Source organism: Carassius carassius, chromosome 44, assembly GCF_963082965.1.
Source record: "Carassius carassius chromosome 44, fCarCar2.1, whole genome shotgun sequence".
Taxonomy (NCBI): domain Eukaryota; kingdom Metazoa; phylum Chordata; class Actinopteri; order Cypriniformes; family Cyprinidae; genus Carassius; species Carassius carassius.
In genome coordinates, this window is record NC_081798.1 from 9,281,467 (window position 1) to 9,306,647 (window position 25,181).

General features: G+C 37.1%; 3 protein-coding genes across 4 annotated transcripts; all 3 read left to right on the forward strand.

Moving 5' to 3' along the window:
• Positions 1-162: 162 nt before the first annotated feature.
• ipo9 (importin 9) lies at positions 163-12,058 on the forward strand. 2 transcript variants are annotated; one of them, XM_059537125.1, is made up of 24 exons: positions 163-430; positions 2,395-2,456; positions 2,537-2,623; positions 2,693-2,894; positions 2,998-3,086; positions 3,193-3,279; positions 3,849-3,968; positions 4,039-4,139; positions 4,585-4,643; positions 4,745-4,896; positions 4,974-5,072; positions 5,154-5,260; positions 5,912-6,051; positions 6,142-6,304; positions 6,872-7,098; positions 7,187-7,335; positions 7,409-7,537; positions 7,640-7,915; positions 9,008-9,174; positions 9,263-9,396; positions 9,480-9,599; positions 9,698-9,808; positions 11,263-11,339; positions 11,426-12,058. In XM_059537125.1, exons 1-24 carry the CDS (start codon positions 265-267, stop codon positions 11,534-11,536), a joined length of 3,135 nt encoding a protein of 1,044 aa, XP_059393108.1. In that variant the 5' UTR covers positions 163-264; the 3' UTR covers positions 11,537-12,058. The 2 variants fall into 2 exon arrangements, with proteins under 2 accessions (XP_059393108.1, XP_059393109.1); XM_059537126.1 differs by having other exon boundaries at positions 6,145-6,304.
• A 979-nt stretch (positions 12,059-13,037) lies between these two features.
• On the forward strand, positions 13,038-17,150 carry LOC132126597 (protein shisa-4-like). Its single transcript, XM_059537958.1, has 5 exons — positions 13,038-13,450; positions 14,156-14,333; positions 14,656-14,786; positions 15,529-15,717; positions 16,656-17,150. Exons 1-5 carry the CDS (start codon positions 13,393-13,395, stop codon positions 16,694-16,696), a joined length of 597 nt encoding a protein of 198 aa, XP_059393941.1. The 5' UTR covers positions 13,038-13,392; the 3' UTR covers positions 16,697-17,150.
• Positions 17,151-20,599: 3,449 nt separating this feature from the next.
• On the forward strand, positions 20,600-24,821 carry LOC132126560 (leiomodin-1-like). Its single transcript, XM_059537872.1, has 3 exons — positions 20,600-21,125; positions 21,848-23,599; positions 23,768-24,821. Exons 1-3 carry the CDS (start codon positions 20,856-20,858, stop codon positions 23,792-23,794), a joined length of 2,049 nt encoding a protein of 682 aa, XP_059393855.1. The 5' UTR covers positions 20,600-20,855; the 3' UTR covers positions 23,795-24,821.
• The last annotated feature ends 360 nt before the right edge of the window (positions 24,822-25,181 follow it).

Genomic DNA, 25,181 nt, shown 5'->3' on the forward strand with positions numbered 1-25,181 from the left:
TTATTTGCATAAAGCAAACGCATAGGTCTGAGCATAAGGTGGCGACAAAGTAAAAAAAAAAGCAGTTCAGTGTAGCTGTTCAACCTCCATTCCTGTGGATGGAGCCATTATCGTCAAGAAAGCGCCAATGATTTACGAATGGCAACATTTCATCGTTACATAGTCCCTCCCTGAACGTGCATTGGCGCGCTGTGTGTGCATCCTTCCGTCGGGTCTCCGGTCATCTCTCCGTTAGCCTCAGCAGTCAGTAAGACTGGCGAAAATATGGCGGGTATGAACGCGTCGGGTCCCGGCCCGGTTTCGACTCTCGACCAGGTGGATAAAGGACTGAAGGAGACTCTTATAGACGCGCTGAACGCCATTCTGTCGCCGGTGCAAGAAGTGCGTGCCGCGGCGGAGGAGCGCATTAAAGTATTGGAAGTGACGGAGGGTAAGAACTGACGCGAGATGCTGCCACAACATGCATGACACCATGTGAAGTGCAGATTTTTACACATGGGCCTTCCTAGACGATCGTTTTTCAATTTCGGATAAACTGGCTGGTTTTATGACGCGTGTCGACCGTGTTTAGCATTTATCTAGTTGCGGTGAATTTGTCAACACATTGGCTTGAATTGGGTGGTAAAAGCATGTGCAGCCGAATCCAACATGTCCCCGCGTTTTCATTTGATGGATTTGAAGTCATCTGAAAAGATTCTAAGTGAGAAGTTCGGTTCTGTGGATCTGTATTCAGTTTCACTTTTAAGTTCACTACCATGATGGTAATTTAGTGTTGATAAATAAGCGTCATCTATGTGAGAATATTTAAATTTTCAGCGAAGTTTGAGGGATAGTTCACTCCTCAAGAAATAAAACGTTCTGTCATTTAACGTTACTCAAGCTCATGTGGTTCCAAATCTTATTAACTTTAATTGCATTATTTGTCATTTAAAGTGACTGCGTATTCAAAACAGTACGAGGGTGAGTAAATGATGACACTTTTTGGGTGAGCTACCCATTTAAGAGTTTCCAAAAGTTCGTTTTTGTACATAATTCTTTTTTTGCTTGTTTGTATGTTTCCCAGTCTTCGTTAATTATGTCTGGTGAATAAAATAATAAAGCAACTCCTCATCCTATTTTTTGCCTTCATACTTCTATGCCAAAGCAGAGATTGTGACTTGGGGTTTGATTTCTTTGAGAGTCCATAATACTAAGTCTGAGTACCCACTATAATCAAGGTTACATCACCCAGTATTTTTTAAACTTAAGATATTTAATTAGTTTTTCTTTCCTTTTTTGGCTGTTTCGTCATCTTTTGGGAAAAAAAAGAAGAAAATCTTGTTTATGTGTCTAGATGTAAGTCAGTATCTTTGACCAAAGATAAAATGTGTAAATTTAAGAATCAGTCACTGCAAAAGCCATATGATTTAACAACATAAAAATGGAAGCGAATGATTTTTGTATACATTATTTGATATATATTTTATTATATTCTCTTCATATTGAAGTATGTTCTTCATGTTCTGAGAGTAAATGGTGCATTATTGTAGTGGAGCTATTCTTGTATTATTTTTATATTTATGCTTTATTTATAGGTCTTTGATGTAATTATGAAGTGTATTTACTATTTAAAATCACTGTTTTCTATTTTCTAATTGTTATCAATTCCTTTGATGGCAAAGCTTTAAATGGCTTTGATCCTTCAGAAGTAATTCTAACATGCTGATTTGGTGTTCCAGTTGCTTTTTTTTACAGTTTTTTGGCAACAGTTTTGCCGCTTAATATTTTTGTGGAAACCAGGATAATATATATTTTTTTTATTCAAGATTCTATGATGAATAGAAACTAAAAAAAAAAAAAAAAACATTTACTTGGAGTAGAAATCTTAACATAAATGTCTTTGTCACTTTTGATCAATTTAATGCATCCTAGCTGAATAAAAGTATTCATTTCTTTTTAAAAAATGAATGTTTTGACCAGTTGTGTATTTGTGGACCGACTGTACACTATATGTCTTTGTTTAGAAAGAAACCATGCCCACTTAAAGGTAGAAATGTCCTTGAAAATCAGTTGGTCCGTGTAACCCAGTTGGTCACTGGCTGTGGCCTCTCTTTCAGGGTGTTGGGTGTCAGCAGTAACATTGTCTTTTGGCCGCCAGCCTCTCATTGAGCTAAATCCATGGATGATGAAAGATATGTCAGTGCTGTGAATCAAGCATACATTAGAAATGATTTTTTTGAATGTACTCTTCAGACTTGGCTTTTAATGCATTTGTGGTATCAGCTTGTTATTGTAAGTTAAACTGATTGTTGGTTGTTCTTTTAAACTAATCTAAACATATTAATCTATGAGCAGTTTTGATTTGCTAGTGGTTGTTGTGGTTGACTATGCAATATTATTTCACCTGTTTTGTAGAGTTTGGAGTTCACCTCGCAGAGCTCACTGTCGACCCACATGGAGCACTTGCTATACGCCAAGTAAGAATTAATATCAAAGCATAAATTAACATAAATTACGGTAATATTTAATTAATTTGTTTGCTATATGTCTCTTGTAGTTGGCCTCTGTGATTCTGAAGCAGTATGTTGAGACACACTGGTGCGCCCAGTCAGAGAAATACAGGCCCCCAGAGACGACTGAATTGGTAAGAACCGCATAATTATGTCTGGACACTGTCCGAGATAATTTGTTACCCGTATCACTTTCTGTTCAGGCTAAAGCTGCAATCCGTGAGCTCCTGCCAAGTGGCTTGCGGGAGGCCATCAGTAAGGTGCGCTCCAGCGTGGCCTACGCCGTGTCGGCTATTGCACACTGGGACTGGCCTGAAGCTTGGCCTGGGCTCTTCAAGCTCCTCATGGACATGCTGGCCAGTGGGGATGTTAACGCTGTACACGGCGCCATGAGGGTCCTCACAGGTAATCACTCAGTCAGAGCATCTAGACCTCTCTTCCTCACAGTTACATCAAGTGACAGTGTTTTTCACCATTACTAAGCAACATATTATTGTGGGTTTCATAGAATTTACCCGAGAGGTGACGGATGTACAGATGCCAGATGTTGCACCTGTTATTTTGCCTCAAATGTACAAGATTTTTACCATGGCAGAGGTATTATACTCAGCTTAATAAAAACACAGTACAGTCCTTGCTTTTGAGACAATCATGTGTAATGTATATTATTGACAAAAACAACGTTGTGTTGTTACTGTTGCAGGTTTACAGTATTCGCACTCGATCCAGAGCAGTTGAGATCTTTACCACGTGTGCCAATCTCATCTGTGCAATTGATGAAGTAGCAAAGGTAAAGTTTCAGTAAAATACTTTCGTTTATAGGTAAACAGGTAATTCTTTGGGCCATACACACTTTTAAAATGTAACTTGTTTATAAAATGTAATAGGGTTACAAAACTATTAAGCCACGCAACTGTTTTCAGCATTAATAATAAGTAATGTTCCCTGAACACAAAATCAGCATATTGGAATGATTTCTGAAGGATCATGTGGCACCGAAGACTGATGGCCCCCTATATATATATATATGTATATATATATATAGGAGGCCATCAGCCTTATATAAATATATATATTTATTTATTTATTTTTTCATTTTAAACTTCATTAATATTTCTTTGTATTACTGTATTTTATCATCAAATAAATGCATCATTGGTTAGTAAATGGATTTCTTTTTTAAACATGCATCAACCCCAAAGGTTTTGAGCTGTATTTGTATACAATTTTAATTCCACATTGTATGAATTAACCTAAATGAATAAATGTAGTGGAAATTGCGACTTCATAATACCTAATACTTTACAATAAATATTAAATGGGCTACTGACATCTTAAAACAGTCATGTTTGATTTTAGGGTGCTGCCAATACTCTAATCTTCCCGGTGGTGCAGCAGTTCACTGAGGCCTTCATACAGGCGCTACAGATTCCAGATGGACCCACTTCAGACAGTGGCCTGAAGATGGAAGTACTAAAGGTGACTAGCTGTTGCATTGTGCTGAAAAACACTGATGTGAATGAAATTATCAATTGTTTTCCCTTCATAGGCAGTGACAGCCCTTGTGAAGAACTTCCCCAAACCCATGGTGTCCTCCATGCAACAGATTCTACCTATTGTATGGAACACCTTGACAGAAAGCGCCTCTTTATATCCATTCATTCATTGACAGCTTTTCCCACTTGTTTAAACTATCACCATTAATGGAAAAGTTCACCCAAAGATGAAAATTGACTTATGCTCAAGCCATCGAAAGATGTAGATGAGTTTGTATATTTATAATAACAGATTTTGAACATCACTTGCACACCAATGAATCCACTCCAGTGTGAATGAGAGTCCACACTTCTGATAAAAACATCCACTTTACTACAGTCCAATAATTAACATCTTAAAAGTTAAAAGCTGTGTGTTTATAATAAATACATCCATCAAGATATTTTTTGCTTGTAACTGTTCAGCTATAATATGAATCCATTGCCTTCTCCATCTTGGGTAAACTATTCCATTAATATCTCAGATCTTATTGCTGTTTTTGTCAGTGTCAGTAATATCAGTAAAACATTCAAAGTATTTTTTTTAACCAATCGTGTACTTATGTGAGAACTGAGGTCAACTACACGGAAGAAGTGGATGATCCGGTTGATTCTGATGGTATGTGCCACTAGTTTTTTTTTTTTTTGCAAGAATTGATCAAAGTTATTCAGATTGTTTTAGTAAGCATTGAGCTTTGTTAATTCATTGTTACGTCGCAGGTGAGGTTCTTGGCTTTGAGAACCTCGTCTTCAGCATCTTTGAGTTCGTCCACACCCTGCTGGAAAACAAGAAGTTCAAGAGCACAGTGAAGAAAGCTCTACCAGAGCTCATATATTACATCATCCTCTACATGCAGATCACGGAGGATCAGGTTTGTGAGTGGGGTGAGTGTGTGTCATGTGTCTTTTTTTCTAAAGCTTTATCACAGCATTCTCATCCATCTTACAGATCAAGGTATGGACAGCCAATCCGCAACAGTTTGTTGAGGATGAGGATGATGATACATTCTCTTATTCGGTCCGCATATCGGCACAGGATCTGTTGCTGGTGAGAGCACAGAGAGAGTTTGTTTGTAGATGTTGAAATATTTTCCCTCTCTTATGTTTAATGCATCCTTTTGTTCATCAGGCTGTTGCTGCCGAGTTTCAGAACGAGAGCGCTGCTGCTTTAGCGGCGGCAGCAACACGACACCTTCAGGAGGCAGAGCAAGCCAAGAACACAGGCAGTGAACACTGGTAAAGAGAGAAGACATCCTTTCTCTCAGTTAAACTTTCTTTTTCAGTGTGTTGCTTTACATCAGGGTTTTCCAAATGGGGATTGGTGAGGGAACTGCAGAGGCTTTTTGAATTGATGTAAAGCTAAATAATTGAAACAATCAAATTTGGTTGTGGAATTAATAGAAATAAAAATGAAACTGACGTATAGTTGTTTTACAAATTTGCACAATTTCCAACATTTATGTGGATAGAAGTTTCACCAGAGTTGCAGCTTGATTTTTGAATTTTTTAAAGTAAAGAAATTAATACTTAAATATAAGTAGAGTATCTTGCAGCCTATTATCGTTAAATTGATTTTATTTTTTTTTACCAGGTAATTTATATTTATATCTTCATTTTTATAGTCAATTAAAACATTATATTAATAAACCCCATATATGTGCGGTCCTATGTATAAATAAGTTTATATAATAAGTATACATTTTGTCCAATTGCATGTTGGGTGACCATTAGCCAATATCAGAGAACCATAAAATGGGCTGTTAAATTGTTAAAGTATTAACTTTATCTCTAGTGGTACTTCAAGTAAATATGTTATGTCTTAGGGGTTCGGCTGACAAAAAAGTTTTGTAACCCCTGCCTTACATTAGTATATATATGGATATGCAGGTGGAAGGTGCATGAGGCTTGCATGCTGTCCCTGGGCTCAGTCAAGACCATCATCACTGAGAATGTAAAGAACGGTCGTGTGCAATTCGATATGCATGGATTCCTTGCCAGTGTCATCCTTGCAGACCTCAATTTACCAGGTAACTTTATTCTAGATTTTAATTTTGATCCTGCATCTGTATTTGGAGTGTAGACCTGAGGATCTGATCCCCATGTTATTCAATTCCCAGCAGCCTCTCCATTCCTCTTGGGTCGGGCCTTATGGGCAGCCAGTCGCTTTACTGCAGCGATGTCCCCAGAACTCATACAGCAGTTTCTTCAGGCCACTGTGAGTGGTCTGCATGAGAGCCAGCCACCCTCGGTCCGCATCTCTGCTGTGAGAGCCATCTGGGGGTAGGACTTTCTCCAGCTATATAATGGCTAACACTTTATTTTAAGGTGTCCTTGTTACATGTTACATGTACTTACTTACTATTGTAATAACAATAATGTATGAATAATTACATGTAAATAACCATAACTATATAGTAAGTAATTGTAGTTAATTAATATTGCTCAGTACTTAAATGTATAAGTATACTAACAAAGACACCTTGAAATAAAGTTACAACAAATAAAATATAATGTAATATACTATTTGTAAAAAAAATTGTAAATACACTGAGGTGATACAGCGGCTTGGGCTACTTCTAAGCAGGAATCTTATCTTATGTGGTTTAAACTGAATAATTAACACAATTTAATTATTATTTTATATTCTGTATTCAATAACTCTGTGATTCATTGTCCTTTTTTTAAATAATAAACCAAGGATGCATTAAATTGATCTTAAATGACAGTAATGACCTTTACTAAAGTACAGTAAAGATTTCTATTTCAAATGAATATCATCTAAGAATCTTGAGAAAAGTAACATGATGTCCACATAAATAGTGATCTCTCTGTATATCTGTTTCACAGGTACTGTGATCAACTCAAGCTGTCCGAGAGCACTCACGTCCTGCAGCCCTTCCTGCCCAGTGTCTTGGAAGGGCTGGTGCAGCTCGCAGCTCAGTTCAGCTCTGAAGTTCTTACTTTAGTCATGGAGACCCTCTGTATTGTTTGCACCGTGGATCCAGCTTTCACCACGAGTGCTGAGAACAAGATCTGCCCACTCACTATTGCCGTCTTCCTTAAGTATAGTAATGGTAAGATCATTTTAAAGACAACGGCTAGTATTTTCTGTAATTTAAAAGATTACCCGGTTATCATGTTTTTTTTTTCCATTTTTGTTAGATCCTGTTGTAGCTTCTTTAGCGCAGGACGTTTTCAAGGAGCTTGCCCAGATTGAAGCCTGCCAAGGACCCATGCAAATGCGCCTCATTCCTACTCTTGTTAGCATTATGCATGCACCGCCTGATAAAATCCCATCTGGCCTTTGTGCTGTAAGTTACACTTGTCAATTTGTTCTACTACTTACTGTATTCTCTAAGTAATACATATTTTTTGTTCTTACAGACATCCATAGATATCCTAACTACAGTTGTTCGTAACACTAAACCCCCATTGTCTGACATGCTTGTGTGCCAAGCATTTCCTGCAGTGGCCCAATGCACCCTCCGCACAGATGACAACACCACGATGCAGGTGACATTCTCGCAGAAATAAATGCGAAATGTATTTTCAGAGTCCTCATGTCAGTTGATATTTGACTCTAATCATCTCTAAATGTTTTATTTTTATTTTTAGAATGGTGGCGAATGCTTGAGGGCCTATGTGTCTGTGGCGCTGGAGCAGATTGCCCAGTGGCAAGATGAGCAAGGCCACAGTGGCCTGTGGTATGTCATGCAGGTTGTCAGTCAGCTCCTGGACCCCCGCACATCTGAGTTCACCGCTGCTTTTGTAGGGCGCCTGGTGTCCACTCTCATTGCACGGGCTGGCACTCAGTTGGCTGACCAGCTGGACCAAATACTGCGTGCTATTCTCAGCAAGATGCAGCAGGCAGAGACCCTCAGTGTGATGCAGGTAGAGTTGAATTAATAACAGTTTTGGCCTAGGTACAGTACCACTGGGGCGGTACAAAACGGATACCTAGGGGTTTTAAAACTAAGAACTGGGAGCCACAAGCGGGTGCTGGGAAAATTTGAGAAAACCAAAATATTTTAGGCGATCACTGTTAATGTTTACTTTAAATGTCAATTAAATGTTAACACAGTAATTTTAACACTTACTGGTTTAGGCATTATTACTGTTTCAGGTTTTTAATTTATTTTTTTCAGTTTTCATTTATTTATTTTATCATCAAAACTAAATAACTTTTAGTCTTTTTTTGTGCGTGTTTTGATGCATTAATTTCATATGTGAAATAGGTCCTCTATCACATTTGGTAGTCATTGTTATCAAGTTTGAAAACCTCTGCATTTGTCAAAAAGTAAGCAGGGTTTCCATGGTTATGGAAAGCTGGAAATTTCAGGGAATATAAAAATTTTCCAGGATCTAAAATTAAAAAATCATGGCAAAGACTATTTGTTAGAAATATCAGCTATTCATTAAGCCTTACATGTTTAATTTAGTGAACTGATTTTGAGTCGTTTCTTTTCAGTAAATCACTCAAAGCAGTGGTCTGAATGATTCATGTCAATGTCAATGTCACCTTTATTTATATAGCGCTTTAAACAAAATACATTGCGTCAAAGCAACTGATTCATAAACAAATCAGTGTGAATAAGTTTGAACAAATTCCCATAATCCCAAAAGTGTAGACTAAATAAACACCTTTGGCAAATTATGAAATGAAACTAGAACTAGAAGTAGATAGTAACAATAATCAGTATCATTAATTAGTGATTGATTAGTAGTTAACATGTTAGAACATTCATTTTCTCGTTAGCCATGAAAACAAAATGTGGGAAATGTTAGATACCACAGTGCTGAGATATTACTGCAGATCTGTGATGTAGCACAGGTAAAGAAATAACACGTAATAAGCTAAAAAATAATAACTTCTTTTTTTTCTTGTTGAACATTAATTTTCTTGTACAACAGATAAGTCTGAATTGTGCTGTAGCTGCTGGCTAAAATAAGGTATGCAATACATTCTCGCTCTTCATTTTACAGTCCCTGATCATGGTTTTCGCCCACCTGGTCCATTCCCAGTTGGAGCCTCTGCTAGAATTCCTATGCAGTCTTCCAGGCCCCACAGGGAAACCTGCCCTAGAGTTTGTCATGGCTGAGTGGATGAGTCGCCAACATCTGTTTTACGGCCAGTATGAAGGCAAAGTCAGGTGAGGGTTTCCAATCTTGTCCTTGTTGTGTCTGGAAAAAATTGCACAGCTTCCATTTGAAATAACACTGTAATGGCTCTGTCCACAGTGCTGTTGCCTTGTGTAAACTTCTCCAGCATGGTCTGAATACAAATGACAAACGCCTCCAAGATATAGTCGTCAAAGGAGATGAAATATTTAATCCAGACGAGGGAATCTGCACACGTTCCAAATCAGCCAAGAGTGAGTTAATAATCTCTAAACTGCTAAATGATTGATTAAAAATTGTTATTGTCTCCGATATCTGACTGAACTGTTTATCTTAGACCCACAGCGGTGGACCAACATTCCTTTGCTGGTAAAGATCTTTAAACTCATCGTAAATGAACTGTCTTCCGTGGTGGAGGCTAATGCAAATAGAGCAAATCCTGCAGATTGGAGCCAAGGTTACTTGTGTGGTTTTACTCTTTACCCCTAGTATTAGTATTTATTGATGACGTTGAAGTGTGGAGCATTTTTTAAGTTTTGTACATTTGTTTTGCAGACTCTGGTGGAATGTGGGATGATCTGGATGCGGATGAAGAGGACGATGACGAGGAAGATGAAGGATTAGCAGGACAGCTATTGTCTGATCTCATTTCCTCCAACAAATATGGTGAAGACCATAATACTAAAACGGTTTAATTTGCATTTGTCCGTTCTAATGTTACATATGCATTTGGCATCTAGAGTGACTTATTGTTACAAATTTTATTAATTCACACATTCCCAGGGAATCAAACCTTTGTTCAGAGCATTGTTAAAAAGGGTCCTTGTACTTTTGCATCCATTCATTTTTTTTTTTTTTGTACCCAGAAATTAAATACAGAAAATGCGTTTTCTTGTTTTGTGTTTTAAACACTGATAAATAGAATAAGCAGTCACAGATTCATTTTAATTATTCAAAATTCCAATGATATAAAGTATTTTTTTATTTTCTTATATATAAATGCTAAATTTAATTTCTAGCTTTTTTAACATTTCTGTAAAGTACACTATAAGTGCCCTCTTGCACTGCTGTCATGGCTGCCGGTATCCTTATGAAAGCCTTTGGCTTCATTATTTTTATGATCTTGATAATTTTTTTTTCCTAAAAACATGTATGAAATACTGGTTACATATTTCTTTGCAATTAACTGTATCCAGAGCCGGTTTTGTGGGAGTGCTAGAGGGAACGAAATGAAAGCAAGAGGATACTGACGAAACATATTTTCCAAATGCTCCAGTGTGTATTTTTGTAAAATTCAGGTTTCAATTTTCAACGTGTTTTTGTTGCACTGATCAATGCAGCCAATCACTGACATTTTCTGTTGATTTCTTGAATGCAATGGATAAGTGTTTTAAGTTAGAATCCACTCCACACCACAAATTTGTTCAATGCTGCACGCTTGGGAGTCTCTTATTATAACAAACAAAGTGTAACATGAGTTAAATAAGAGATTAATTGTGTAGAGCTTCATTGATTATAATGGAACTTTGAGATTGCGCTAAACTCAAATGAGTGACAGCTTTTCAGTTATTCTAAGGGAGTGCTCTTTGCTGTTTTTCTTGGCTATAGGCTAAGCCATTCAGAATTAGAAAAATCTGAAAAGAAGTCAATATTTTACTTTTTCAGAGAGAATTTTGTGTACGGTTCTAATTTAAAATTTTGGTTTTCAGCATAGCATTTAAAAATACAACTGTTCTTTTTTTCTTTTCTTTTATTCGTCAGGATAAAAAAAGAAAAATGAATGGATGCAAATGTACACGCACCATAAAGTTCGTCAACTTATTTTTGTATTATTAACTATTGCAGTTTTTATTAACATTTAAAAAAAATTTCCAGTTTTCTTTTTAAATTACTTTTAAATGTTAGTACTTCAGATTTATTTCAAAATTTAAAACAAAAATGTTTTAATAGTTTAATGTTTTTGTGGTGGGCAGACATGCCGTTATTTAAATGTTAGAATTTATTAGTAAAGTAAAATGACAAAAACATGAGTAAAACAGTAAAGTGCACAATGCTTTCTGTATTCACCACCTTGTCTTTACTACAAATAATCTATAACAATTATTGTGATTTCCCTCTAGACGATGATTATTATGAGGATGATGATGAGGAGGATCCAGACGCTCTGAAGGACCCCATTTATCAAATTGACCTTCAGGTAAGTTATTTGGCACCGTCTCAAGTATTACTGTAACCATACTTCATATCTTCACTGCTCCTATCTCCCATGCTTTTTTTCCATAGGCGTACCTGACAGATTTCCTTACCCAGTTTGCTCAGCAGCCTTGCTATAGCATGTTTTCAAGCCACTTGAATGAAGTAGAGAGAAGAGTCTTGCAGTCCATCGGTATATGACCTGTATCCCCCACCCAACTTTGGCTCCTTGTCCTTTGTTTTCATCTCTACCACTCAGTCATCTTTTCTTCAAACTTAAACATTCGAGCGGACTCGTAATGCCTTTCAGACAATGCTCTTGATCCACAACCCAAAAGAGGACTTAAAGGTTTACGTGCCTCTCCCTGTATTTTATTAAGGGAAGGAATGGACATTGATTCCCGGGATGTTATAAGAGCAGGGCATGAGGGGCAGCAGGACTGTGTGGGTACATTTGAATCAGATGTCAAAACACTACTGTGCTTTGATAGAACTGTCTAGTTTGATGAAAAAAATTTTTTGCTAAGGGACTGGTAACAGTAAAGAAATGATTTAAAATGTCATCTATCCATCTGTACCTTCTCACTTTACTAAATCACAATGGTTACAAAATCTATCTGGGGAGGAAGGAAAAAGACTTCTGACAGATGATGAATCTACACTTTGAAAAGATGTTGGATCTGTTGGCGGCCTTATTAAAGTTATCCATGTTGTTTGTCATTACGTGGTCTCATGAGCCTGATCTTTATGGCTACACTGTTGGGTATGCATGAAGAATAATATAGTGTTACCGTAGTGATGCTAAAATTTTATTAGCAGCATTGTCTCCATTGTGGCAAGAAGAATTTCATAATAAAAGACCTGTTAAGGTCTAAATTTTAAGTGTCTACATTCAAAATTAAGTTTTTGGAGATTTAAACATCTGTTTGAAGAATTATTTTTTATGAAAATGTTAGTGACTGTACATTGCCGTTGACATTTAACATTTAATTATGCACGTGCAAATAGCTATTTTAATTTGATATATTACATAAAGGATATATAGATTATGCTACTAAGCATTGATTTGCTAAAAGATGTGGCCTCTTTTGTTTTCAAAAATACATTTAAGAACTAAATTAAGATTTAGGAAATTATGGACTTCATTATTCAGTTATTTACAGAATTTTTTGAAAATGATTTCAATTATAAAGTTTACTTATTTAAGTTGTATATATTAAAACTAATTTAATTAGAAATAAATATGGGAATATTTGATCAGTTTGAGTTAGAGGTGATGAAACAAAATATAATACAATAAATAATGATGGACAAAAGTATTGCGACACCCCCTTCTAATATACAGGTTTGACTGCTTTAGTAATTCTCCTTAATCTCAGTCTTTATCTCAGTTGAACACCTCTCTGGAGTGAGTGTGACTTAAAACGCAAAGCGTGAGCCAAAATGTATCACCAAACGCCAATGACATGTACATATGGGTAGGCTACAGTCATTTTAGACACTTCCAAACTGTTGCAACAGAGATGGAAATGCAATTTATATGTAATTTATACAATTTATGTTTAGTGATGAGTTTTTGTGTTTTGAATGCATTTCATTAACTGTAATATAACCCTCATCCTTTCAGAAAAGATACAGTGTATTATCTACATATAATGTAAATGGGTGTATTTATTATCTCCAGAAATGTGAACTATTCAGAGGGGCCGAGGCGCGCTGCTACAGGAGCCCACGGGTTCCATTTCTCTTCGTGGAATTTCGCGCGTCTGCGGTCAATCTCCTGAATAATTCCATCATTTGCCCTCTTAATTTACACGCGTTCTACGCGTTGTCCTGCGAAATGAACGTCTTTTGATTTATTTCATCAATGAGGAGGCTGGTACTGGAGATCTGGCGTGTAGCGTCACGGGCGGTGTTTCATTCCACACAGATCGCATGTTGATCACGAAGCTGCTTGATCCGGAGCTCCGCTGCGAGACGTGGCAGATTATATCATTTTAAGGCCTTTTTTGAAAGGATGCAGATGTAACCGTTTTATCTGGTGTACTGGAAGCAGGATGTCATTCTACGCCGTCGTTATACTGGTCCTTTATATTATTTTCTCTGTTTGGCAGGGTAAGACGATAATGTAGTTTCTCCATAGGCCTCATTGCTGCAAACATGTATTTAGAAACGTGTTTCTGTTTATAATGTGTTATCGTCATCAACAAAAAAGCATTGTATTACTCCGATGCCATGTAACAGTTCTTATCTAATGCAATCTATATGCATAGCTGCCATGTATTTAACATGGCTATAATCCAGAATATGTCATTTCTATAGCAACAGCCCTCAGACCCCTCAGGTTTGTAAATTCACATGAGGCTGCGGATGTTGCTCTTCTGCATTCTGTATAGGTAGGTCCTTCACCGCAGAGGAGTAACTGAAACCTAGTCCAAGAGCTGATCGAGAACTTCAAGCAGGTGGTTAACTGACCTACATTTAAGAGACTGCAACTGAAGATGAAAACAACTATGCAATTTCGGCTAAAAACCGTCTTTAGATGTTTTAAGAGGTTTTTACTAAAAATAAATTAAATAACTTCAGTCATTATTTTGGGCTAATTAAGTGAGCACCTACGGAATTAAATAATCATGAATTAATGATTAATGTTCTTATGAATTAATGTGATCATAGTGCATTAATTATCCCTCTATCTATTTAGGTTATTGTTCATGTTCAGTATTAACATAGGATTTGGCATCACCTTCAGAATCTAACATCCAATATTTGTTAGTATTTTGATATTTATAACCACCAGTTTTGTTTTATTTCTTTTAGTGAGTGCAGATGAGGACTGCTTGTGGTACGTGGACAAAAATGGCACCTGGCACAATGGCTTTGACTGCCTGCCCAAAACCTTCTGCTGTGGGAACTGTCACCGCCGTTACTGCTGCCTGGATGGCTTCAAGATGATCACCGAGGCGGGACAGAAGCGCTGCATGCTTTTCCATCTCAGGTACACTTTTCAAGATTCTAGATTATTGACCTCTTAGTGGCCTAGAGAGGCTCATTAACCTCAAATTAGACTGCTCTATAAATAAAACTAATTTGTTTTTAAAAATAGCTAAGCAAAAGTATGACTTATAAAAGAAGTGCTAATCTTATTGGTAAAGGTGCTAATTTCTAGACCCAACAGAAAGTATTTTATTTTACATTTATTCATTTAGCGGATGCTTTTGTCCAAAGTGAGTGTTCTGTGAGTTGCTCCCAGAGAAGTAAGATCATTCCGAATTGGTGTTGGATAAGATCAGTGAAGTTTTCTGTCCTGCCTTTCTCAGCCCTTCTACTATAGCTGGCATTGCTTCATCGATCCTGCTCTTTGTGGCTGCTATAGCAACTATGGTCTGTTGCTTCATGTGTTCCTGCTGTTATCTGTACCAGCGCCAACGTGGCAGAACTCCTTATGAAGGTGAATGCAATTACTTTATTCTCTTCACAGTCCACTGTGAATCGACTACAAATACATATGAATTAATTCAAAATGAACAAAGAAAAGATCTGTATTATATTAGCATGTAATTTTTTAGTTTTGCTGTTGGGTTGTTGTTGTTGCATGATATACAGCAACTATATAATGTAAGTACATCCAATCTTACCTGGATATATACACTTACACATATAGCTGGATATAATATCAAGCTAAACCGAATTGCTTGATTGTCTGTATTGTCGGTAAAGGAAACTGTTTTATATTACATCAATATACTAAAAGTTGGATATATATAAAGTAAATTATCACACAGCTCTGTTTGTAAAGTTGAATAGTCCAACTTTTTCCATATACTTACAGCGCACTCATATTATATACTATATAGCAAATCACAACTGCTTGATTGTTTTTATCATGCAACTATATTATCGCTCAGTTCTAGTCTGCTAGACGACGCATTAAGTTATTAAGAATTGTCATGTTTTTCTGAAAAGCTGCTTTCAAACTATGTGCATTGTTTAAAACATATGTAAATAAATTTAACTTGATTTCTTATTTCTCTTTCTAGTTTTACAATTGCATTGCTTTTTGTAAGCATACTTATTTAACCACTGGCTTTCTTTTGCAATACCATGGCTAATGTTCAAAATGCTCGTTTGAATGAACTTATTCTTACAAAGAATAAAAATCATCACCTACTAACCAAGTATAAATTTTTTAGTCCAGCATATTCCAATGGCCAGCTATCCTGTGGAGCACATGTACGATGCTTCTGGTAAACCCATTGGACATCCAGATTATCCTGGGTATCCAATGGTGCCACAATATCCAGGTGTCCCCCACCATTATCCTATGATGCCCCAGGGTCCTTATCATCCCAATCCTCCCGACGCAGGATACAGTCAAGCAGGTATTCGAATGGCCACTCTGAGAGATCACATACTACACTCTTAAAAACAAAGGCAGCAAAAGGAGGTTTCACAGTAATTCAATAGAAGTTTCCCAAAGAAGCTTTCAGTGAACAGATCTCAAAAAACCCTTTTTTTCTTAGTGTAGGGAACATTTTAATCATCTGAAGATCCCTTTTCCAAATTAAAGGATTAGTTAACTTCCAGAATAAAAAAATCCTGATAATTTACTCACCCCATGTCATCCAAGTTCTTCATGTCCTTCTTTATTCAGTTAAAAAGAAATTAAGGTTTATGAGGAAAACATTTCAGGATTGTTCTCCATATAGTGGACTTCACTGGGACCCAGTGGGTTGAAGGTATAAATTGCACTTCAAAAGCTTATATTATTTAGTTAATAGAAGTTAACTGATGAAGATCAATTTGACATTATTCTTGGCATCATCCTCATTTACAACATTTTTACACAGGTGCCTAAAACTTTTAACAGTACTGTAACTTTGCCGGTAGGTTTCTTAAAACAGTTTGAAGATGTTGCCACAGTTATTCTGGATTAAGTCTGTCTAAGTTTGTTCTATTAAGACCCTTATTCTATATGGATTATTTCTTATGGCTATATGGAGAAAAATCTTAGAACGTTTTCCTCAAAAATCTTAATTTCTTTTCACCTGAAGAAAGAAAGATATGAACATCTCGGATGACATGGGGTGAGTAAATCATCAGGAAATTTTTATTCCAGAAAAGAACTAATCCTTTTAAGAACCTTTTGTGCAATGGAACGGTTTCACTGTTTTTGTAAGTTCTTCATGAAACCATCAATACAAATAAGAACCTGTATTTTTAAGAGTGTGTAGTGGAAATAAAAACACTACTCTTGCATATAACAGCAAAGACAATCAAAACAATTGTCTCTAAGTTATTATTTTATTTTTGTTTTCAGCTCCTCCACCATATTCCCCTCCACAGTACCCAGGGCACTGAAAGAGCTGAAGTCCCTCAGCCAGGAGAAGATAACCTATAGAATGGGTGATGATGAAGAGGGCCCATGCTTGTATGGAATCCTTTGTATGAGAAACCATTTAAAATTAATTTCTGTTATTTATTTCTTGATTAATTTGTGGAGTGAAGCATGAACTGACCTCAGAATCACCTCACGCGTTGGAAGTGTTTTCTTGTTTGATGTACAGCTTTCATCTGTCACTAATCATTGAGACTCCTCCCACTTTAATCCAGCAACTCACAGACTCAAAAGACTGCTTTAAATGTGCCACTATGTTTTGTCAAACTCTCCGAAATGGACTGTTAAAGATGATCTTCCTGCAGAAGAGACTGACTGCCAGTTCTGACTCATCCAGGATCTCGTTTTCTGTTCAACCAAATAAGAAGAAACTTGTGTCATTTACACTTTATTCTGCAATAGAAATGCTTAGCTGTCTCTCCTGGTTTGTTTGTTGATAATGTATTTATTTGACCACTAATTCAATGTCACTTGCATCATTAACATCAATTCATGCTGTACACTTTTCATGTCTTATAGACAGCTAACATGTGGACATGAAACGTGGATGTTATAGACAGTTAACACGATGTAAATAAGAGAGAACTTACATTAGGAAGAATTTCATGTTTTATAGCATCCAACCAAACTTCATTCTGTGCATTTAAAGGTCGTCAACTCTCGTTAGATCTGGCTTGAGTTTGAGCTGTAATGTTAAAGCCCCTTAGATTTGCATGTCTTTAATTGTATCTCATGCTATAGACCAGTTGTCAAGGGAATCACAAAAATGTGTGCATTTGGTTAGCTGTCCGTTTGTGCACTTTTTTTGTTTCAAAAAGCTTTCAAAGTCATTTATGTTGTTTTGTTATCTACAGTGAGACAAGTTGAAACAAAGTCCCTTTAGTTTTCCATCCAAGTCTGAATAGTTAGATGTAAACTCAGAATTAAGGGAGAAAAGTATAATTGCAATGTCACAATAATGCGGTCATTTACCATTGTTTAGCAAAATTTTACAGGCTATATTTTTAGTATGAATCCACGCGTTCAGGAATTTCTCATTCTGGTGTAAGATTTTCTAATGCCGATTTCACATTGGTTTCATTGGTCATGCAAATCGACAAAATTTCATTGTCGATCAATGGAAAGAAGTGACTTCTGTTTGAGCTGTGCTTCAACACTATTGACAACAGACTATGGACCATTTTTGCCAGAATTTTACTAATGTGCCTGCACATTAAAGTGGGACTTCCATTGCCGCCATATTGAATGTTCCAATTTTTCCCATTCATAAGCATCAGTGGACCATCCTAAATTAATTTTGAAGTCCATCATAAATGGCACTTTTCAATGATTAAATAGAATGTAAATTAAAAGAATTAGATTCTCACTCAAATGTGTATCAGCTTAAAATAATTCACCAGATACATTTAAGGTACAATTTTTTATTTAAAATGATTTCTGCTACCTCCTCATCTCACTATTTGTGATGCTTTTTGTCAATAGTTTAAATTACTTGTTAGTTACTTAAATTAATGTATAGTTAACAGTGTTGTTTTTGCTATATACATCATATGCTACTGTATTTGTCACTTTGGAATGTGAAGTACAAATAAGAAAATGTTCTATAAAGAGGAATTTTTACAATGTGGAATATTAACAGGTATTTATAACTTGGTGGGAAAAGGTGATTAATAGGCTACTAGTGTTTGAACTTCCACTAAACATCCTATAAGAGAGATCTAATTGAAGGAGTATTGCATAATTCTCTTTTTACAATAAAACAGAATTGATTTACCATACTGTCTCCATTAATGCTGAACCTGAAATCAAACATTGGCCTACTGTCATTATTTAATGCCGCATTATTTTTGCCAGCGTGAATTTGTAATATGTCACAAATATTTTGATATACCACAAAAAGACTAGTGTTTTCTGAACCTTTAATGATAGATAGCTATTAAAAAATAAGCAGAATAATTATTATAATTTTTTTTAAATCTGAAGTGAATTATCCAATGATTTGTGCTAAAACAGGAATCCTGTAATTTACTAGAATGAAATATTATCTCTCCAAATTTATGAATAAAGTACAACCCGAATTCCGGAAAAGTTGGGACGTTTTTTAAATTTTAATAAAATGAAAACTAAAGGAATTTCAAATCACATGAGCCAATATTTTATTCACAATAGAACATAGATAACGTAGCAAATGTTTAAACTGAGAAATTTTACACTTTTATCCACTTAATTAGCTCATTTAAAATTTAATGCCTGCTACAGGTCTCAAAAAAGTTGGCACGGGGGCAACAAATGGCTAAAAAAGCAAGCAGTTTTGAAAAGATTCAGCTGGGAGAACATCTAGTGATTAATTAAGTTAATTGATATCAGGTCTGTAACATGATTAGCTATAAAAGCTTTGTCTTAGAGAAGCAGAGTCTCTCAGAAGTAAAGATGGGCAGAGGCTCTCCTATCTGTGAAAGACTGCGTAAAAAAATTGTGGAAAACTTTAAAAACAATGTTCCTCAACGTCAAATTGCAAAGGCTTTGCAAATCTCATCATTTACAGTGCATAACATCATCAAAAGATTCAGAGAAACTGGAGAAATCTCTGTGCGTAAGGGACAAGGCCGGAGACCTTTATTGGATGCCCGTGGTCTTCGGGCTCTCAGACGACACTGCATCACTCATCGGCATGATTGTATCAATGACATTACTAAATGGGCCCAGGAATACTTTCAGAAACCACTGTCGATAAACACAATCCGCCGTGCCATCAGCAGATGCCAACTAAAGCTCTATCATGCAAAAAGGAAGCCATATGTGAACATGGTCCAGAAGCACCGTCGTGTCCTGTGGGCCAAGGCTCATTTAAAATGGACTATTTCAAAGTGGAATAGTGTTTTATGGTCAGACGAGTCCAAATTTGACATTCTTGTTGGAAATCACGGACGCCGTGTCCTCCGGGCTAAAGAGGAGGGAGACCTTCCAGCATGTTATCAGCGTTCAGTTCAAAAGCCAGCATCTCTGATGGTATGGGGGTGCATAAGTGCATACGGTATGGGCAGCTTGCATGTTTTGGAAGGCTCTGTGAATGCTGAAAGGTATATAAAGGTTTTAGAGCAACATATGCTTCCCTCCAAACAACGTCTATTTCAGGGAAGGCCTTGTTTATTTCAGCAGGACAAAACCACATACTGCAGGTATAACAACAGCATGGCTTCGTCGTAGAAGAGTCCGGGTGCTAACCTGGCCTGCCTGCAGTCCAGATATTTCACCTATAGAGAACATTTGGCGCATCATTAAACGAAAAATACGTCAAAGACGACCACGAACTCTTCAGCAGCTGGAAATCTATATAAGGCAAGAATGGGACCAAATTCCAACAGCAAAACTCCAGCAACTCATAGCCTCAATGCCCAGACGTCTTCAAACTGTTTTGAAAAGAAAAGGAGATGCTACACCATGGTAAACATGCCCCGTCCCAACTATTTTGAGACCTGTAGCAGAAATCAAAATTGAAATGAGCTCATTTTGTGCATAAAATTGTAAACTTTCTCAGTTTAAACATTTGCTATGTTATCTATGTTCTATTGTGAATAAAATATTGGCTCATGTGATTTGAAAGTCTTTTAGTTTTCATTTTATTCAAATTTAAAAAACGTCCCAACTTTTCCGGAATTCGGGTTGTACTAGGCTATTCTACTGATCCACATTCAGTAAGCACATTAGCCTATATCCAACCTATTTCTCTATAACATAATATAACAGGAGAATCCTCCAAGAATCCTGATTTCCTTAGTGATCAGGAAGTAACAGTTTGTTCCTGGGATGCTTTTGAGTTTTAGTCAACCATAGCCTTCCCAGTTGCCTTTAAAGGACTATGTAACCCTATCTAAATATGGGCATGAGCTCGCGGTGGATTTCAAGGAATGTTCGCACCACAAACTTGAGCTGATCCTCCATCGAGTCTGGCGCTGCTCCTCGTGTTCCCAGAAAGGCTTCAGTTTGACTATTTTCATCCTCCTTCATTTTAAACTTTAACTGTTTGTGAATAGATTTTTTTTTCAAACGGGAAATAAGTGAAAACACCAGAATATCTTCAACAAAACTTTGCATCAGTCTGTGTCACTACTGAACGCAACTATGTCCCGGAGGAAAGTGAGGGGACTCACGAAAACCGGGCGACAGGTGAGCGAGGATCCGGACCTCGACAGTTTGCTGTCAAACCTGTCGCCCGAGGAAATGGAGGAGCTGCAGAAGGAGGTTTCTGTCGTTCCCGATCCAGATCCGAGTGAAATCATCGTTGTGGACCAAACAGATTTAAAAGCAACCGCGCCAGTTAAAAAGGAATCACAGCTGAGCAGCCAGACCGATGACTTCAGATCCCGCTTCCAGAGAAACCTTTCAACTGAGGTAAAATATTCACTACACAATATTCATTTTTATAGTTCATCTATAAAAATGTTTAAACCAACATGCTTAATAAAGCAGGAGTTTGAAAGACATGGCAAAATAAATAAATACAATAAAATAACCTGGCTTCCAATTTTTATGGTGTTGACATGTTTTCAATATATAGATGTAGCCTGTTTGCGTCATTTTATGACCCTTGTATGTCTTCAGCAAAGTAAGCTTTCACAAATTACTAACTGTATGGGTAGTCCTATGTAAATGTTTACTTTTTGAGGCATAATACAACCAGGAGAAATAACCATAGACTATATCTAATGGAGACATATCTATCTTTGGATGTTAAAAGTCTCTTGAAATGTTGGCCTGGTTGAAGTTCCTTAGTTGATTGCTCCTTTGCTCACTGCCTTTTAAGGATAAGTCTGCCCAGGCTGGATCTTTCCAGTGCAAAACAGTGTGGCTCACAAATCAAACGCTCAGCCACTGTGCAAGTTAACATTGTCACTGTTAAACAACCTGTGCATAGTGTAAACATCCAGTGTTCATGCACAACAGATTGTGTTTAACCATCTGTCGAAGCTCTGGCTTCATTTGAACATGTTGATATGTAGTCTTAAGCCGCTGGCATTTTCTTCATTTGGCTCCTCTAAAACAAAAATGTATATGTAATATTTGTTGCATATTTCACCTTGTTTGTCCATATTTCATTCATGTTTGATCCACAGGGAGAGCCGAAGAAGGAGAGCCGGAAGCAAGAGTACCTGCGTAAGATGGGCCTAAGCCAAGAGATGAATACCTCCGCATCTGGTAGCAAAGATGGGGGACTTCAAAGGACCCCTTCCACCTCTTCCTTCTCTAAACGTGATGGTAGAATGGAGGACAGGACCTGCAGAGTCACAGAGGGCAGCAAAGATGACACATTTGGCCCATCTGACCTATCTAGGAAGGACGAGGAGAGTGAGAAGAAAGTAGAGGTGAAGGATCAAAATGATAGGAGTAAATTCAAAGATAGACGAGAGATGAGAGAAAGTAGTAGCAGCAAAACCAGGGAATTAATATCCAAGCTTCAGGAGAAGAAGGAGGATAGTAAAGAGAAAAATAAAAAGGAAGACTGTTGGAAAAAGGAATCTGGGGAAAGTAGAGCAAAGGAGATGATTTCTAGGATGAAGGAGAAACAGGAGAAGGAAATGGAGAGAAAGGAAGAGTTTAGGAAGAGAGAGGAAAACAAAACTAGAGGCTATTCATCCAGATTAGAGGAAAAACAAAATCAGGTTCTAGAAGATAAACTGAAAGAAGCCAAGAAGGACAATGAAGAAAACAAAATAAGAAGGTTAAGTGAAAAGGTGAAAGAGAGCCCCTTGTTGGAAGTAAAGGGACTTCCTGAAAATACAGAGAAAGAACCCCAAAAAGCTGTGAGGAAGACACAAGAATTTGCTGAAAAATCAATAATCGATAAGGAAACAGAGGATGTTCAGAAACAAAATGAAATTGTAAAGGAAGTTCATGAGCCCATTAAGGAAGAGAAAATTGGAAACGGTGTCTCAGACACTATTTCAAAAAGTAAGACAACAGATGAGGAAGAGGAGGATGAGTCGGCCAGCATGTTTGATGAAGATCTGGAGAGAGTTTGTCATAATGATCCAAGCATGACTGACCTTAACGTTAACAATTCTGAGGTCATTAAAACCAAAACGCTTATTCAGTTCTCAGAGGCCCTAAAAAACAACACACACATCAAAGTATTTTCTTTGGCTAACTGCCGAGCTGATGACCATGTGGCTTATGCTATTGCAGAGACCTTGTGCAATAACAAAAGCATCACTAGCATCAATTTGGATTCCAATCTTCTTACTAGCAAAGGCGTTATGGCCTTGATCCGTGCCCTGCAACACAACTCCACCCTCACTGAGTTACGCTTCCACAACCAGCGACACATCATCGGAGGCAAGTCTGAGATGGAGATGACCAAAATCTTGAAAGAAAACACAACTCTTCTGAAATTGGGCTACCACTTTGAGTTAGCTGGCCCTCGTATGACCATGACCAATATTCTGAGTCGCAATATGGACCGTCAGCGGCAAAAGCGGCTGCAGGAACAGAAGCAGGCTCAAGCCCAAGGCACTGGAGACAAGAAAGACTCATTAGAAGTTCCAAAACCTGGCTTTGGTAAAAGCTCCCCGAGAGCTTCGCCCAGGCCATCTCCCATTCCTTCACCCATACCATCACCCGCCCCGTCACCCAAGTTGACTCATAAGAAAAGGGTCAGTGGGTTTGGTGGTGGACAACCACCTCCACCACCACCTGGAGGACCACCACCGCCTCCACCTCCAATGCTAGATGGAGATTTCCTGAAGAACTCCCTGACGCCCGTGTCACAAAGGAAGCTAGACAATAGGAGTGGTGGAAGAGGAGCTCAAAACTCAAGAGACCAACTTCTGGCTTCCATTAGAGGCACCAATATCAGACAGCTCAAAAAGGTAGGAAATAATTTAAATATATATAAATCTACAATATTGCAAGTTACATTTTTGAAATTGTCCTTAAATATTCCCATGGACTTATTGGGAATTTGGGTCTCATATTCAGAACTTTTTCCCTGAGAAAATATTGGACATTTTAACTCACCATTAATCATTTTTTCGCAGGTTGCATTACCAAAGCTCTTGCAATAATCCAGCAATACAGAGATATAGTTGTGGGTGAAAAAAAAGACAGGAATGAAAGGACAGACATCTCACAGACCTTGAGAAGATCATTACTCAGAATCTTCCATACAGAGTCTTACTGCTGCCCTATAGTATAGAAGACATGCAAGGACTGGTATATAATCAAATGCACAGCCTCTACCCAGGAGTCTTTGTACAAAATACACTGGACGATAGAAAGAAATGAAAGTGTTGGGCAGTCATGGGTGCTCAGAGTCTTCAGTGGCCTGTGGAACTGCAGAGTTTATTCCTTGCTTGTAATTTGCACTAAATTAATAATTTCATACGATAGATTTACTAGTGTGTGTTTGGAACAGTATGAGTGGATGCTGAGCAGATGTTTGTTTCTGCAGTAGAATTGGATTTTCTTACAGGTGACTGAATTGAGCTATGTTAGAAATAATAATTGCCTGTATTTTATTCTAGTTATTTTGGGTTTGGGAATCTCTATAGTAAAAGCTCTTGCTGATCAGGGAATAAAGGTGGGATTCTAAAAAAATCACAAATCAATGTATAGTTTCCATGGTACTACAGATTTTTTAATACCTTGTTTTAAATGATTGAGTGTGAAAGAGAACAGGATTGCAGCATTCAAGAGAAAGGGATGGATAATCAGATCTATGTGAATATGACTGCCTAAACAAACAATATTTAATTTGATCTGAGTTTTCCTTTAACTTTGTATGTAATCCATTGATTATATAAATGTTGATCACGTGTAATTTTTTTACCATCCATTTGTAATTTATAAAAAAAAAAAAACTTAAAAATGTAGCAAGTTTTTACTTTGGGAATGGAAGCAATCTCTGCACAAAAAAAAGGTTAATGTACCTTACATGCTTTGAAGGCAATATATTTTCATGCTTGTATGAAAGTCTCTTCAAGAGTACATCTGAAGGCTAAATGTATGCTTAATGAAAATAAGCAGTATGAAACATAAATTCACAAATCTTTTTTTCAGGTTTCAATGTGGGAAATCAAGCTGAGTAATTCAGTGTGTTTATTTCATACCTGAAACTAGTTTTATAGTGTTTAGGCCTACATCAAGACAAACTCCTTAAAGGGGCACTCCACCCAAAATATTCCATAGTCATCCAGAGTCATATAACCTTCAACAATACTAAGTAACTGAATAAATCTTTTTTGTTTCCTGGTCATTTTATGGGATATAAAAATGCAGTAAACGTTTTAGAGTCTAGATCAGAACCATAGATAGAATTAACGATTCTAGTGTTAGTGAATAGCTCTACATATGATCAGACAGATCCTAGTAAAGGGCTGAAGCACTCTTCCAGAGCTACAATGAGCTCCTTTGGCATAGAGAAGCCAGTGATCTAATGCATTGCTGCAAATG

Excerpts from the sequence above, each read along its gene's own strand:
- LOC132126560 (XM_059537872.1), top strand. The coding sequence starts at position 20,856 with ATGTCCCGGAGGAAAGTGAGGGGACTCACGAAAACCGGGCGACAGGTG. Across the intron at positions 21,126-21,847 it reads AGAGAAACCTTTCAACTGAG|GGAGAGCCGAAGAAGGAGAG; the intron begins GTAAAATATTCA and ends TTTGATCCACAG. Across the intron at positions 23,600-23,767 it reads ATATCAGACAGCTCAAAAAG|GTTGCATTACCAAAGCTCTT; the intron begins GTAGGAAATAAT and ends ATTTTTTCGCAG.
- LOC132126597 (XM_059537958.1), top strand. The coding sequence starts at position 13,393 with ATGTCATTCTACGCCGTCGTTATACTGGTCCTTTATATTATTTTCTCT. Across the intron at positions 13,451-14,155 it reads TATTTTCTCTGTTTGGCAGG|TGAGTGCAGATGAGGACTGC; the intron begins GTAAGACGATAA and ends TATTTCTTTTAG. Across the intron at positions 14,787-15,528 it reads TGGCAGAACTCCTTATGAAG|TCCAGCATATTCCAATGGCC; the intron begins GTGAATGCAATT and ends TAAATTTTTTAG.
- ipo9 (XM_059537125.1), top strand. The coding sequence starts at position 265 with ATGGCGGGTATGAACGCGTCGGGTCCCGGCCCGGTTTCGACTCTCGAC. Across the intron at positions 9,397-9,479 it reads ACGTTCCAAATCAGCCAAGA|ACCCACAGCGGTGGACCAAC; the intron begins GTGAGTTAATAA and ends TGTTTATCTTAG. Across the intron at positions 9,600-9,697 it reads TCCTGCAGATTGGAGCCAAG|ACTCTGGTGGAATGTGGGAT; the intron begins GTTACTTGTGTG and ends TTTGTTTTGCAG.